The sequence below is a fragment of the Ambystoma mexicanum genome, chromosome 12, assembly GCF_040938575.1.
Source record: "Ambystoma mexicanum isolate Mex_15411 chromosome 12, UKY_AmexF1_1, whole genome shotgun sequence".
In the NCBI taxonomy this organism is placed as follows: Eukaryota; Metazoa; Chordata; class Amphibia; order Caudata; family Ambystomatidae; genus Ambystoma; species Ambystoma mexicanum.
The window spans coordinates 769,564,320-769,581,571 of record NC_090936.1 but is presented as its reverse complement, the minus strand read 5'-3'; the positions used below and the strand labels follow the sequence as shown (position 1 = coordinate 769,581,571).

The 17,252-nt window shown below is 43.7% G+C and overlaps 1 protein-coding gene across 1 annotated transcript in view; it reads right to left on the bottom strand.

The window, feature by feature from the left end:
* The window catches only part of ZDHHC17 (zinc finger DHHC-type palmitoyltransferase 17), a 1,301,491-nt gene that overhangs the window by 970,642 nt on the left and 313,597 nt on the right, over positions 1-17,252 (bottom strand). The window contains exon 6 of the mRNA XM_069629270.1: positions 15,210-15,274. Coding sequence (XP_069485371.1) covers positions 15,210-15,274 — 65 coding nt within the window. The remainder of the gene's footprint in view (positions 1-15,209; positions 15,275-17,252) is intronic.

Here is a 17,252-nt window from a genome sequence, read left to right as displayed (position 1 = left end):
TGAGCAGCCAGGCTTATCTCAAGAGGGGTCAATGTGAGCAGTAATGTTGTGACACAGAGTTTCACAGTAGCAGTTATTCAAATAAACACTTACACTCAAGGTGTGTTGATAAAACAATGATTAATGCATTTCACTGTCAGTTGTAAAGCCTTCTTCAGAAGGGAGCAATATATATAACACAATACACTTCAAAACACAATGTTTCGCTAAATCAGAGGCTACCCATTGGGGTGGCACACAGACACTTCCTACACCCTCAGGTGACTTAAATAGCTACGACACTGTGGACATCGATTTCTCACTGGTACATTTAGAGGAATACTGAATTTGGTGTAAAAGATAGAATAGAGGAATAAAACAAAAGGTTAACAAATAATTCATAAATAGGTAAGTACTTTCGATACCTTTCAATGCAGAAAAATTAAACCTTTCCTGTGGGAAAGGCCAAAGCACAATGTCAGAGGTAAAGAGGAGTTTCTCGGGGAGCAAGGACAACCAATGTTAACTGCACAATGTCAAGAGGAGCGGAAGATCTTTGCAAGTAGGTAAAAAGTCCTGCAAAGTTTTTAGAAATGTTTGTAGAAAAATAGAACACTTGAAGGGCCACAAGCTGGGAGGCTTGTGAGGGGCAAAGCTTTAGAAACTCTGCAAGGTAACCAAGACAGGTCTCAACTGAGAGCAAGTAAGGCCACACAACAAGAGGTTAAGTTCTTAGACTTTACAGTACCTCTGGTTAAAAGAAATGGTTCCAGCTGGCTTCTGTTCCTGTACAGCTCTGCAGATCCTGTTGTTGCTGGGCCTGAGTCACGTGGACAAGAGGGAGGAATTCTGGGGACTCTTGCACTGCAATGGGAAGGTCAGCGGCAGCAATGGGCAAACTTCAATTCAGCGGTCCTTCGGTGTTTCAGCTCCTCGCGTCTGGTTCTCGTATACCACTTGAGAATTTCCTTGCTTCTGGGGTCCAGCACTCTGTTGAGGTGGCTCAGGCTTGGTCAGTCCTGCATCAGGGAAGTCCAGAGGATCTTCCTAGCACTCGGGCCCGACTTAAAAGCAACACACACACAATCTGGTGTTCCTCTCTCTGGCACTTCGGTTCCAGCCGCAGCAGCATTGGAAATACAACCAGCTTCGAGAGGATGTTTAGACGGGCTTACTTTGGCATGGATTGGTCCCACAACACAAAAGGGAGAAGTCCTTTGCAGGGCTTCTCTAGTCGAGGTGAATTAGGAGCTTCAGCACAGCAGCAGGGCTTCACCGGGCAAACCAACGGTCCAGGAGTTGCAGTAGGAGTCTCTTCCAAGTTCTTCTTCAGATTCCTTCGTCCAGTGGTCAACTCGGTCTTCCAAGCCTTGCCTTTTATGCAGGTTTCTCCCATTCATTCCAGTTTAGCTGTCAATCACACATCAGGATGGCTCTCCTTGCCGGACAGCCAGCCGGCCAATAACCTTTGGGTGCATTCCTGTAGCCAAGGGGATTAAGCACAGGGGATTTGGGGCACTTCCCTCAATTCCTGCCCCTGCCAGACATAGTGGAGCCAGAGGCGGGCTTCACTTGTGAATCCCGCTAAAGACGAAACTAACAAAGGGCCCAAACCTAGTTTGGCACGCAGAGTAAGTCTCAAGAAGGACCTTTCCAGCAAGAAATGGCAAAAAAAGAAGACCGGCCCATTTTGACGAAATGGGCACCCATGGGTGCTTTACCGTGGCTGTGAACGTAAAAAGTAAGCCACCAACACCAACCATTCATTGTAGAAAGAGTAACAAACATGTTACATGAGAAACTTGACAAAGGGGATACTAAGTAACCCTCCAGCACCCTATGGTGGGATAGTGTGTGCTGGGTCTAGAAAGCTACAAAATGTAATTAAATTCAATTTCACTTCACTGCTCTTGGAAACAGTAGTTTCACCAAGAGAAGGTATTTAAACCTTTGGGAAATCGAAGACTTCCCTGTGCCAATGCACTGAAGTTGTTGTGTGTCACAGTGTAAAAGATGGTGCCTATGGAGTTTGTCAGACTTCAAGGTTAAAAGAGAAACAGAGAATAAATCACAATAAAAATACATGAGAGATAAAAAGTCAAAGTCCAGCAAAAAGAGCTGGGGATCTTGAAGGTGGAAGGGAATTAGCACATTTTTTAGAAGTCTCCCTAACAGCCCACCCCCAGGAACTGGATCCAAAAGCGATGACCGTGTCCTGACGACCTGGATGACAGATCCCCGGGGACTAGTCAGGGTGACACCTTCAGGTTTCTCAGAGCATGCTGTTGCCTTGAGCCTTCCCATTGATCCTTGCTGGAAAATCCCTTCCAAAGTATTGTCTTCCGTCTTCATGACAAAGGAATACATCGACCAGGTTTTTGACTGCATATCCTGAAGTCTTCCAGCTGCAACTTGCATTCTGTGCTGATGTACTGTGTTGGCTCGGGTATTTACTTACCTTAAGCCTTTGTTATTCTTGTGTAGCTTGGCAGTATTTGTGATTGGGAGACCCCTCATCCATCCTCTCATTGCGCTTTGGATTAAGGAGCTAAATAACTAACATCATTATCAAGTTCACACAGGCCCACTGCTGGAATCCTCCTAGGGTCTCTGCTCAGAAAACCCTATGATCCTAACTAACGCTAAAGTGAACTACTTACTTGTTTAAACAGTCTTCCACATGCACTCTGACTTATTCTACAACTGAACCCTATTTCACCCTACATACAGCTGGCATATATGTCACTAGGGTCCCTCTTCTGCCTCTAGGATAACTTGCGCAATAGAACAGGGAATAATTGGATAAGAAAATAATTCTGCCTTGAAAAATATAACAATTGTTTTAAAGTATACTTACTTGTGAAGTATACTTACTTGTGAAGGAGTTAGTTGGTAACTGAGTGAGCAGTTACAAAAGGTTCTTACTTAACTTGAATGTGTGTTGTGCCATTCTGAAAAGTATATGCAAGGTTATTTTACTCACCTGTGAATTGATTGGGCCTCTTCCCAAAAGGAATGCTGTTGGCTTCACCTAACTATTTTTTTTCAGAATATTAATATGAGTGTTCACCAACTGGGTCTTGCTTCCCCCAACCTGCTGTATAGACTAAGCCGGCCTTGGGTGTTACCTAGCTGGAATAACAGTCATTTGTGAAATGTAACATTGGGTTATGCTTTCCCTGGTCGGCTTCATACAGACTCTAAAACTTGGATGTATACCTACCTTTAAATTACTGATGGCTCCTTTAAAAAGTATATGGGTTTTATTTACCTTGGTCTGCCTTGGGCCATCCTAAAATAAGTTAGAAAGTTATTGCTTACCTGAGTGTGTTCCAACGACCTGAAAAACTAATAGTATATTATAATGTTTTACCTGCCTGGAATAGCTGTGTGCCATTCTTAAACAGTGTTCTATAGGCGTAGCCAACCATGGTCTGAATGGTGCAACTCTAAATTAGTGAAAAGATTTCTTGCGTACCTTAGTCTGTGTTCCACTGAGCTGAAAAGCAACTGTAATTTTATATTACACCAAAAGGTCTTACCTGTAACGCTCACCTGGTTCCCACGGGGGCGCTGGTCTGGTCTAGTCTGGATTGCTGTGGCCTCTTCTAGCGTGATGCGCAGGACCCGGAACACCGATTGGACAGGACCTCCAAATCGTGCTTGCCTGGCCCGTAGGAATATCCTTCTGCAGATGAGAAAGGGGATTAACAGTCTGCAGAATAGTGTGCTAGCTCCCCCCTTTCCCCCTTCGTTCCTCTCTAACTTCCTCCAAACCCCGGTTTAAGCTCACCTTATGGTTTGGAAGGATGAACTCTCCATCCTGCTTCTGGTGCAGGGGCGCGCGTTCGTCCAGTTACTTCACTGGTTTTCAGAATGGCGCTGGCAAAATCCACTTGACTTTCCTGAGCGATGCGCCGTAAGTATGAAAGTTCAAAGGTCAAGTGAGGCCCCCTTTATGTTGTCTTTCTAACCTGTGATCTGTCCTTTATTTCAGGTGCAGAATGAAGGCGATGCGTCGAGGGGTTAAACTGCCGAGGTGAGTAGTGATGAGGTCGATCCCTCTAAATGCCCTCATCATTCCCCAGAAATGTCTCTTGTCCTTTCCCCATAGGGGCTGGGGTACGGTACCTGCCAACGGGGCGGCGCCGACCCGAAATGTGGAAGAAAAGCCGGTAAGTATTATGGCTGTTAATCAGGCTTTCCTTCTGTGTTCCTTCTGCTCACCTTTTGTTTCTTCCTCTCTCCCCTAGGTGCAGAGATGTGGCGTCCGATGCTGACAGCCGCAATGGAGCCGGGAGATGTCTCGAGGACAGGTGAGTGAAGCGTGGCGCTGCAGCGAGCAGCGCAATGCTTTTAAATGGAAGTCTTTCTTCAGGGATGCTGGCGAGAAGATTCCGGATGCAGGTAAGAAGTTTGAAATAGTCCTTGGTTTTCACCTTTCTCTTCTCTTCCTTCCTTCCTTGCAGGTCTTCCAGGTTCGAGGCGGGCGTGGCTGGAGTCCAGGAGGAGGAGCAGACACGGTGAGCATTAAGCTGCAGGAAGCAGAACAACGCGAAGCATGAGCTGCTGTCTGGGCGTGGCTTAAATAGCCTCCAAAGTCGTCCCAGGTATGTATCCTTCCCCAACTAGGTATGTATCCTTCCCTGGCCACGCCCGAGTGAAAAAATAGTCCCTATGAAAAAAATAGTCCCTTTCAGGTCTCAGGGAGGCCTGAAGCGTGCAGCATGGTCTGCATCAGGTAAGTGCACAAAACACCTCCCTTTATGAGCCTGGCGCCTATGGCGCCAGGACTGATGTCCAACATGAGCCTGGCGCCATAGGCGCCAGGACTGAGTCCAAAGAGCCCCTACAAGGGGCCGCTGGGCTTTTACCCGAGGGCATGATGCCTGCTTCCGGGGGTGCTGGGCCTGGCCTGGTGCTCCGGGGGTAGGCATCATGACATTACCCAGCTAGTATAACCATTATCCTAAATATTGTTATAGGTTTCTACTGTCCCTTGAATGAGTGTTCCACTATTCAGAAAAGTATACTTGCAGGTTGGTTTACTATGTGATTCCTTAACCGAGCGTCACTGCACAACTGCTAGGGTCTACTACCCTTGTATTACTAAAAGTAACTTGTGGTTTTACTCCCCAGGAATAGGTGTGTCCTATACTAAATGTGTTTGATAAGGTCCGACTTCCCTATAAATACTCTTAGTATTCTGAACGAGATTTATGCGATGGTCTGTGCAGCTCCAAGCATTGTTTTGTGTTTTTATAATGTGTTTATGATTCTATGCCAAAGTACTTACCCAAGACTTAACTTGGCCTAACTCTATTTATAATACACCTTTCTTTTTTACAATACTTTTGTTGAACCCTCGGTATACTACAAGTTCTGTGTACCATTTTACAACCCTCTCTCCCTCCTAAAATGGGCCTCGCTGCTCTGTCTATGTTACCATATACTCAGGTGGTACAACCTTATACTAAGAGTTGAGTCTTATACCGTCTCAGTTGAATGGTTTTCCTAAGCCCTTATTTGTACTTCAGAAAAAGGGTCCTAAGACTTACCTTAATTCGAAAGGTAGCTTGAGAGCATTGGAGTGCACCTAGAGGTGCCCAGGGTGCCCCCCCCCCTTAGCTCTGAGCGAAGCTGCTGCTCGTGTCCCTTTAGCGAGTCCTTTGACAGGGTCGCCACATTTGTGTGATCCTCTTACATCTTTAAGACTAGAAAATATGCAGGAGTTTTCATTGCTCTGCTGCTTTACAAGACTATGAGCCTCTCTAAACTGCCCTTTAGCTAGGGTTGCATTTTGAACTTTAAAAGCCTTGCTGTGCGAAGAAACTGCCTCTAGAACCTTAAGGTTGGCTAGTACTTACCTAACCAACTGATTTTGCCGATGACATCTAACAAGGCAATCGGACGGTAGTTAGTTGGGTCAGCACGATCTCCCTTTTTGAAGATCGGCACTACTACCACTGATTGGCAAGTTACAGGAAATGTCATTGCCATGGAAATTTGCCTGAAGAGTATTTCAATGAATTTGGCCCATTGCTCTTTATTGGTCTTCAGCATTATGTTCGTTAAACCATCCGGGCCAGCAGCACCAGAGTCCTTTAATTTTCAAATTGCATCATCCATTTCCTATTTGGTGCAGTATACTTTCCATGCAACTTCTCTGGGATTGAATTTACAGCCTGAGTCATCGGTTTTTTGAACACTTTCGAAAATTGTCTTACCCACGATCTGGCACTTACTTCACTACTCATGTTCACTTTCGGAGTCAGGGCGCCATCTTTTATTATTGCCCAAGTTTCTCTGCTCTTATATGCGCATATTAGATTTAACATACCTTATGCGCGCTCTTGATCGCGAATTAGTCTAAAAGAAATCAGCCAGTTACGGTATTTTTGACCGTTTTTTTAATCTCGGGTACCATTTTCATCCGATTGCAGGACAAGTTTCCATATATCCTGCTGCATTTTCTATTTCTGCTCAGAAACCATCTTAATATAAGGATCTCTATACATCGGGTGAGCCAATCAGAAGCTTTTAACCGTTGTTTTAAATTGCAAAAATAGGTTACTATAATCCATGGTTATCCCACTGCATGGTTCATCAACAGTCAACTTCTTAGTTAACTGAATGATTTCCTTACGACGTATTCTTAACCTATTTAACCCTTGATTCATTTCCAATTCTTCAACATTGCGGTCTCCAGAGGACGATTTAATAGCTTCCCAAGTCAGAATTAACTGCACCGTGGTCGCTGTTCTTCAGTGTCGAAATTGGCAGGTTTTTGATTTTGTGTGAAAAATGTCTTGAAGACCAAATATAGTCTAGTGTTTTGTGGCTTCCGTTTCTTTGCCATGTGTATCTAGCCGGAATATTGCCACTTGTCTGGCCATTCAACATGTCACAGTTCCTGGTGGCTAATTCTTGCATTCACTTTTGGCCACAATCTTCTTTCAAATTTCCCTTTATAAATTTTTATTTGCCCCTTTTCATCAACCCATGAAAAATTCAAGTCACCACACACAATGATGTGGGGATTGTGAAATTCTAACATACAGTCGATCAATGTTATGACCGACGCTATGAACTTTCCTGAAGTTATTTTGGCAGGGTTCCAGTATGTGTTCACAATCAGCATCTCCTCACTTTTACTCTTATTTTTATGGGTGAATTGAATCATTGTTCCTTGAACAAATATGTTTGGATTTGAAGATTTAATTACAGACTAATTTAAGGTATTCTTTACCAAGGTTAAAAGGCCTGAGAATGGACGGCCTGTCGTGTTTTTCACTAAATCTCCATCGCAGACTGGCGAGTCGCGCAACCACGTTTCCTCGAGGCATGTTATCGAGTGATTCCCTTTCTTTAGTTCATCTTCTTGAAATAGATGCAGGAAACCACGTGTATTCCAAGGTATTAGTGAATGCTCTCCAAAAGGTTGCTGGTGATGTTCGCTAGTATTGTTGCAATCGTCGTTCTTTCCAGTCCTTTGTTGTATGCGACTTATCAAGCAATCTCTCAGCGGTACAGTCAGCTCTTTTCCTCTCGTATTTCTCCTTGAGAATAAGTCCCTTTTGTTCATTTACCGATATCGGTTTTCATTTTGGGTCGAGCTATTTGACCCTTTTTCCAGCTGTCACTTGTCTGGTTCTAAATATCTGCTCAGCTCATAACCGAACATTAACAATTCATTTCTTGCGGCTTGTGGAGCATTTTCAACTAATTGCGAATATGTAGAATCACCCAGTCCAATCATTTTTCTGACACATATTCCACAATGCCGATGTCTTCAGTTTTGATTGTGTTCTCAAAGAAGGACCATAATGTAATAATTTCATTGTGTTACGTCGATTAAGATTTACCTCATTTTTTCACGTAAGAGATTTTCAAGTTGTAATTTCCTGGAAGACTGAGTTTTAACTCTATGGTCAGTTTTTACCAGAGGATTTTTAGCACCAATCCTTTTCCCCATGGGACGTGGTGAATTTTGGGTTCAATTTCGAGATGGACTCGTTACAACTTTCGATGAAGTGGGAGCAATCTCTTTGGGGGGTGGCGAAATCTTACCATTAACGACTTAGATCAAGCTGTCGAGTTCAACCCCAAACTTAACACATGGTGAAGTATCTCTCTCTTTATTGGACTCAATTGAGGCTTCCATAACTTTATCACTTGTTTCAATGTCGTTTGGCTCTGCTTCACCAGAGCTTTGCCAATCTTCATCTTCAATAGTATAAGTAGAAAGGTTTGCAAGATCGACTAAAGTGAACGTATCAGAGACCACATCGTCGTCCTCGTCGCTTGTTTACACTACTGGTCAAATTTGAAACCCGTTCTTTATTTTGCACTCTGATGTTATGTGCTTTACCTTTATCAATTTTGTTGATAGGACATTCAAACATTGATCGAGGTGGGGTTTGTTAGATTTCGTATACATTTATTTTTTTTAACCATTGGACTGGTTTTCTGCTTGTGCCTGCTTTCACATTCCTCTTTTAAATCCACAGACCAAGGTCTGATGACACCACTTCTCGGATAAGGTCAAGAGCCGTACTAGGGCGATTTATAAGTTTGATGCTTAATCCCTTTTTCCTTCTGAGACCCTGAGCAATTTTTGCTGGACTTCTGGACCTTTTTCTTGTTCTCCTGAATGAGGGGAGCCTTTTTTCCCCCTCATTCATTCGTCTTGCTCTGACCATGGGAACCCCGTTCAATGTTTTTACTTTATTTCATGGAGACATGCTTTCCTCTATACCTTTTTAAGGCATCTGTGTTTCCCTTTTTGCAGCACACCACACCCTAATGTGCAGTGTTGCTGGAAGCCCTTTGGGTTCCTTTTTATATTCTTTTATTTTCATTAATAACTGTTCAAGGTTAGGTTATTTTTGATCCTTCTTAGTTTTTCCTTTTGAGAGTTCAGCACACCCCATGTGAAATGCTGAGGGGTTAACTAGTATTCCCTTTCTCTCTGCTCCTGTAACAATTATGTCACAGTAACAACCCTACAGTTATGGCTGGTGGAACTGGACGTGCTCTACTGACTTTTGTGCTATTCTTGCTCGCAGGCTCTATCCCCCGCTCTGGCTATGCACAGAAGGGTCATCTTTGTTCCAACTTTCTTTTGTCACCATTTCTTGTGTGTTGCTTGGTCGTCGTCCTACCATCATGGGAGGGGAAGGGAGGGTCTGGATTTGAGTTTGGTCGTCTGCGGGAACCCTTTGTGTAGCCTGTCGAGGCTCCAGTGTGTCTACGAGAACAGGAAGCATGGGAGGATCCTGAAACTCTGCAATCCTTAGTCTTCTGGTGGGCCTGAAAGAAACCAGGTCCCACTGGGGGGGCTGGCTGTCCAGATTAGACAGCAACCCACCCCTTTCTGTAAACTGCAGGGAAAGTGTGCACAGGATGAGTGTGAAATCCTGATAAAAGGTGCGTTTCCGGAGGCCGAAGGCAAGTTGATCACTGGAACAGAAGATCAGAGTAAGATAACCAGATACATTTGCAGCCCCCTTCCAGCAAACGCCAAGAGACCACTCCTGTCCTGACCCAGTTTTCTAATTGACAGAGGAGCTCCGAAGAGGATTACTCCTTCCCTTTGGCTGGTGGGACCAACTAGCCATAGGATGACCTGCAGAACAAGCGATCCCCCAACGTACTGTGACCTTGCTGTGCTGCAAACTGCCAATAACAAGGGACCTCCGACCCAATTGCAGTGCATCAAGTTCCCATGAAAAAATATTTTGCTGAGCTTCAGTTGGACCTCCAGAGACAAGATCCTCCACCTGAAAATCCCCTCACCAGAGTACAGGACCTAAGAATCGAAGCGGATTGACTGGGCGGTAAAAGTTCATGCTTGGGAGTCTGTAAAAAGGCACCAAAACAGCAGATCGATGTGGAGTACAAAGAATCCTTTGCTGAAAGTCCTTTCTCTTGACTGCTGCTATGACATCCCTTCCAGAATCCCTCCTTTCATTGCCACAAGCAAGAAACAGGGTCCACTGCGGTTGTATCGAAGAATCCAGCTGCATCTTCATCACTCCTCAGGTACTGTGGGACTTGGGGTAGTACTTACCTCTAGCCATTTTGTCACTCCTTTGTTGCTGGAGTGCTGATTCCAGTGTTTGGGTGTTCACCCATACCATTTGCCACGGCCTAATGCTTGTGCACCTATAGGGAGCATTTCCCAAGGTCGGTGAATCCTTTTTGACCCTCAAAAGCATCATACTTGTAATCGATGAATCCTCAGGCACTTTGCCTTATCTTCTGCTGTGCCTTATCGGTTTCCCTTCCAATCTGACTTTGAAGAACTCATACATAGTATGGATGGACTACTGAAGCCTTATTGCAAGACTTTGAAAGTATTGAACTGCTTTTGCTGGTGCTGAATAACCCTTTTTATTCCTACAAAAATGTTCTGAGTTGCCATAACAAGTGATTTTACTTAACATTGATTGATATTTAAAAAAATACATGTATAATGCACCTATACACAATGTGTTTCAAGGCACAACCAGGCAAGGGAGGCGGAACAAGGGAGGACAAGACAAACTATTTTACTAGGCCCCGTTTCATTTAGATCATCAAAATGCGTAGACATGAAGTGCAGGGGTGAGGGTATGGGGAGAAGTGCACCCAGTGCAGCAGGGCACCAAGTTAAGTGTAAGGAAGGCTGGGACTCCAAGGGGAAATCACACCCCGGTAGTGCAAGGGAGGCCAGGCGGCAGTGCAGGAAGGCCAGCAGGCAAGTGCAGGGGGACTGTACAGGTTGGGCCTGGTGTCCTGTAAGACTTGGGGGAACAACAAGCAGCCAGTCAGCAGAACGGTGCAGGTGGAAGGGAAGGTTAGCAGGGGAGAAGAAGAGGGAAGAGGAAGGTCTTGAGGAGCTTAAGGAGATCCGGCTCAAGACAGAGCGCCAATGAGGCTGTTCGAGAGGAAGGCACCTGCAGAGGAGAGAGATCTACCCACCAATCTCTGCTTGGAAAAGGGACTCACCCGCAGAGAATTTGAAGTAGACGAGCAGAGGGCTCTAGTAGGAAGGTACTTGGGAAGAGAGTTGGAGCTAGCACGGGCCCAGGCCCCAGAAAGCACTGTGGACGATGCAGGGGGTCTTGAACTTGATCCTTGCAGCCACTGGGATCCAGTGACGGGATTTCAGGGCCGAAAGGTGGCGAGGAGGTGGAGGGTGAAGCCCTGGTTCTCACTAGGCTGGACTACTGCAACAGCCTCTTTCTTAATCTGCCTAACTCTACTCTTTGCCCTCTGCAACTCATCCAGAACATGCCTGTGAGACTTATTCTTGGTCTCAAGTCCAGAGACTGCATATCTAACAGCATTTTATGAACCTTTAAGGAAAGCCAGTTGGCTATAGAGAAAGATTCTTATATAATAAGGTTCTTATATGAACCATAGATCATATAGTGGTGCTCCTGCTAATCCTTCTCAAAAGATAAGTGTCATGTAGTTTAATTATTTCCATTGCTTACAGGAACCTAGTAATGTATATTCTGCCCTGATCTCTGGTTCAGCAAGATGATTGCACTGATCATTTTGATGGAAGGCTGTAGTCTCTGATCGCAAATTATCATCAAAATGGACAGCCAAAGACTGAGAAGTGTTTGTTTTGTTTCATTATAGACCGGATGTCATACTGTAAAACCTATGTCCGTTGGCCATGTGTAGTCCTTGAATGTTAGAATGGTTGTATTGCGATTCTGAACCTAGCAGTATTTAGTCCTATACATGAGGTATATTCCTTATATTGTATTTACATATTAGCATTGTCCACTGTGTCCAACTACAGAAGCCTCTCAAGAGTTGTACATTGTATATGGTATTTTTGGTATTGTTTTAGTATTCTCATATTTACAGATGAACATGTCATGTATTTACAACCCATGGTCTCACAGGTTTTCATAGATAGTGATGCAGCTTGTTGTCTGTGTGGACTCCTCCTGTGATGGTTCTCAAGATAAAGATTGACTTAGCTTCTTGTCGTAGTATTTTCTCCCAGTTTCCCCAGTCTTGGGTCCATTTGGATGCATTTAATGTGGAAAAATTGTAGTGTCATTTTGTCTAAACAGTGTTCTTTTTGCCACTGTTCTGCCAGTGCTGTCTTTCGTTCGGGCATGGTTAACATTTAGAGGTGTTCCCCGATTCTTGTTTTTAATTCCGATATGGCACTGCCTGCAAACAGTTTATTGGCTTCCCTGTTGTGATCCTGGTCTGTTCTCCCCGTTTCTGGTTTGCCATTAAGCTAGGGCTCAATTTCATTCCTAGGGTTGTAGCCCATTTTGATGATAATTTGCTATCAGAGACTACAGACTTCCATCAAAGGGATCAGTGCAATCATCTTGCTGAAGCAGGGGTGAGGGCAAAATAGACATTAGGTTCCAATAAGCAAAGGGAATTATTCAACTATATAACACCTATTTTTTTTTACAAGGATTAACAGGCGCACCCCTATATAATACAAGGTTCATATAAGAAACTTTCTCTTTCGTCATCTGGCTTTTCCTTAAAGGTTCATAAAATGCTATTTGATACTTTAACCACCCTATTCAGTGGACTAATTTGCTTAGGAAGAGATCTTGGTTCTGCTAAGTAACAGAATCATGCCAGCAACATAGTGCCTACTGGTGGGCAGGACATGCAAAATCACGGTTATATGAAATATGGTGCTTTGAGGTCTCTACAATTAAGAAATGTCTCTCTAACATCTAGCTGTCTTTTAATAACTATAAATTGTTGCTAGATATTTTAGCCATCTAATTTAGTGGAAAGCGTAACACATTTGCTGAGGCAGGGACCACGATTTAATTTGACAATATATGGAACCCACAAAGCTTAACATATGAGATTAGCTCATGTATGTTAAGCATATATGAGGAAGGATAGCTCAGGGGCAACACGTTTGTCTTGGAGGCAAGGCAAAGAGGCCCAATACAGGTTTGAATCCCGATCCCGCACTTAGAACCCACTTGCTGGTATTAAGCGCGTTAGAAATTAATAAAAATAAAATAGCACCACACTCCCAAAGAAATAAGACTACATATTCATTTTTCTGTGTGTCTATGTTGACCTTATTTCGATCCAATCTGACTGAGGGGCGCTAGATATGATTACAATGCCGCTACAAGCGGCTGCAAATGAGAGTAATGACGTCACAACGTCGCTAAAAGCGCAACATCACATTAGACCAATAAAAGTTACTTTCAAGATGGTGGTGCTCCCACCCACACGCAGAGCACCACCATACTGAAAGAAGCCCAGCAGCAGCCTAGAAAAGGCGAGAAAATATAAAACCAGGCCCAGCTATTCAATCCTTATTATTTGGGTTATCACCCAGGGATATAGACATGACCCTTTCTCTTCTCTACTTATCCTACAGGACATTAATAGAAGAAAAGAATACTTTGAAAGACAGAGCTTGCCTTATGGAAGGATATCCTTTATATTAAGAAGGTAATTGAACAACATATATAAAATTTGTACCCCAATTATGTAGTAGGCAAGAGAATATTCTCCTGCACTTATAATACTCATGCAACATGTATCAACATAAGATTTCTATTACACAGATAACCTTAACAAGGAACCTATAGGGGCGCATCCCCTGTAAAACCAGGACCTTGCAAAGCGCAACACTTTGAGGAATCACAGAGGTATTCAATCCCAAATTTGCAGATATATAGCATAAACTCTGTATGAGAGCTTAGCTCACAAACAATAGCCATGCATGAAATTAATTGCCTTTCTAAAACACATCAATGCAATTAGGCAGACCCATTTTAAACAAAAATCATTTGCCGGATACCATGAAACAGCCGTTCAATGGTATACATCTATCCAAAATGTATTTATAATCACCCAAGAGTAATGGTGATGTCTGGAGACGCATTTTAGTTTGTTAAATAAGCTAGCAAAATGATTGCCTGAACACCTTAGTCAAATCAATCTAGGAATTATGAATGACAAGACATATAGATCGACCCTACTTCCTCCCCTCTTCCTTTCTACCCATTTTTACTTATTTCTACAGGTTTCTTTGTAATATGGAAAATGGCCCACTATAAATGGATTTTGTACAAATACATTTAGATGTGAAACAGTAATTAATATCTAACAAATATGATGTATTAACAGACGTGTATTTAAACCAATTGTAACAGATTCAGACCAACCAATAGTTATAATTTTAGATTGTGAATTAACAATACAAGGATAGATTGATGACCAATGGAATATGATGTAGAATGTAAGGATATATTGAATGACTTTATAAGATAAGAACTTGTACTTTCAAAAACGGGTAATTTGTAATTGTTTGGAATTTGCTACGCCTTGACTAACCCTGGTCACGGGGAAACCATTAGCACGTGCCACCATATGGATGATGTTGGCTTAGGACAGCTTTCTAAAAAGGCCCATGGAAGACTTAGGACTGCAATGCAGTACTGAAGGACTCAAGTGTTGCAACAAATACATTATTTTTATATACACACACTTGTATTGTGTTTAATTAGCACTGGCACAGTAAGCTACCCAACAACCGGGTATAGATATTGTTGTCACAAACATCGTGCTTCATATTAGTCATGATGTTAAGAAAATTGGACTTTCCACATAAAAGCAAACCCATTTTTTGTATGTTAAGCTAGTAGACACCAACGATAAAAATATTTAAAAGAAGCATCATTGCGTTACTCACTTTAATTGTCTTGGTAGCAGACACAGGTTTGGTAAGTAACGGGAGGGATGAGGGTGGTCTTTCATTTGGAAATGTCCCATCACTGCCAAGTGTCTAAACACTCAACCCTAAGAAAGGTGCTGCTAACAAAAACATCTACATTTTGGTCTGACTCACGACAGCATTGAAGGTGAGGAGGTCCCTTCAGCAACACCCCAAATGGGAAGTGGCTGCTGCCATTAAAGTAAACTGCTGCCCATTAGCCAAGCATTGCCAGACACGAAGAAAAGCATGAACACGTTACTGCTGTTTGTGTCAGAGCGATTAACTGCCAGTACACTTTCTCCAGCCTAAAGGCCCTCCTGAGGCAGCAACATGTGCCAGTTTCTGACAATGTGGAGCCCGGGGGCAGGGGGGGGAAGTAGGGGTTAAACTGCTTCTCTCCCCGCTCTGTATGCTAACATTTTTTCAAAAATGCCATACTTCAAATTAATCATCGCATCTTGATAGTATTAAAAATGAAAAACAGTAAAATAAGTCATACCTGTGAGTCCTGTACGCTGCCCACATTAATGGGGTCATCCCGTTTTGATCCATCATATCTACATCCTGTTAAAAAGGCATGAACATCTTTAAGTACACATATATTTGTAAAGCAAACTAGTTTCATATCGTTACAATAGGGCAAAGGGGACCACCATATTGTGTACAGTACTGAAAACTGTGCAAAGAAAGCACAGAATGGCGATTAAAAGGTGTGAGCAGCACAGCTCTCCCATTTCTATTTTCTGTCAATTATTTGCCCTGCTTACTTAACCATTTAAGTTTCTGTATAATAGTCATTCATTCAGTATATTTCAGAATAATACCAATAACAGACAATTTCGTATTTACGAGAATGGGAAAGTACATTTATTTCAGATATTTGCGCAGCCTTGTGAAATGCGTGCTGCCTTGAAGGTCTTTGCAAGGCCAGAAGTGACAATATAGGCATGGAAGGAGATCCGCCAAAGAGACTGCAGCCACAGCGGGGCTAACGGGAGCGTGGCTGTCCAGAGGGGCAGCAGTCATACTGGCGGGTGAAGGCAGAGCTTCCAGAGAGCTGGAAGGATGTCTGTACTGCAGAGCAGGACGTCCTGGAGCAGGAGCTTCACTACAGCAGCGTGCCACTGGTCGTAGATGCTTCAGTACACCAGTGAGTCTACCCAGAGCCATTGGGGGCCCCAGGGCGTACCGATAGGCACATGAAAAGACAAAGATATCTGAATACCGAAGCAGTGCAAAACAAAGACAGCACTTAAACAAATCCCCATGGATGAGACGTCCTTGTGGGGAAAGTTGGAACAAGTGGAACCCCAGGCCAATGAAGTAGAAAGCAGTGAATTAAAATAATTGTGTTGAATTAAAAGATAGTGAAGACAAGAAAACTCGTGTGTAGTAGACTCAGGAGGCGGATAGTCAGCAATTACATATATTAGTGCCTGCAGGATTCAAAGATTACCATCTATGGTATCCATTTCCTAATTCTGTCTTGGTGACTTATTAGTCACTTTCTGTGGTCTCTTTGCTCGGTATCTCCTCGAACATTTGTCTACATTGGAAAGTAATTACAGCCTGCAATGTCATTGAGGTTGCGGCCCATTATGTTCCTGGGTTTCATCGGCCCTAGGTGGTCCTAATCAGGTAGAGCTTTGCGGAAGGCCATGTAGTCTTCGTTGTATCGAATGTGTGGCGGGAGTGAGTGCCACAGAGTTGGAGCCAAGGTTGAGAAGGCAGACACTCCAATCCTGGCTGAATTGGAGGCTGGAATCACTAGTAAGAGGGCAGTGCTTGATCTTAGGGTGCGTGATGGGAGATGGAGTTTAATCTTCTCTTTGGAGGGAGGAGGGAGGTAAAAGAGGGGGGCCATGGGAGTGGTTGCGGGAGAAGGGCAGTATTGCTGCACACCATGAGCTCAGTTTTATCTGGGTTCAGAAGAAGGTGGTTTCTTGTCATCCATCGGTCAATATCACTGAGGCAAGCTTCAAGGTCGGGATGTGGGTTGGAGCTTGTATTGGGAATTCTTAGCATAATTTGGGTATCGTCGGCGTACTTGTAGCAGGTTATGTTGTGCGCGCGGATGATTCCTGGTAGAGTGGTCAGATAGAGGTTGAAAAGGAGAGCAGAGAGACAGGCGCCTTGGGGTACTCCAGTATTCATGGTGCGAGTGGTTGAGACAAAAGGGAGGAATGCGATTGGTTTCCTGTTGTTGAGGAAGGGGGCACAAAACTTGATTGCCGAGCCTCGGATTCCTAGTAAGTGGAGACCGTCAAGGAGGATGGAATGGTTAACAATGTCAAAGGAGAATCAGCGCTGCGTAACCCTTCAAGTCTGCTGCAACCTTGAGATCATCCCAGATCGAGATCAAAATGGTTTCTGGTCCATGGCGCGGCCTGAAGCCCGATTGAGCGGGATCAAGTAGTTACGAAGGCGGTAACTTACAGGTGTCCCGTTTCTGCGGTACAGTCTCAGAATTCTGCTCTGAGCTGGTGCCCTTAGATTTGTACTTTCCCCAGGTGGTCTCCTCGTGCGACCAGCAGGTTGCTAA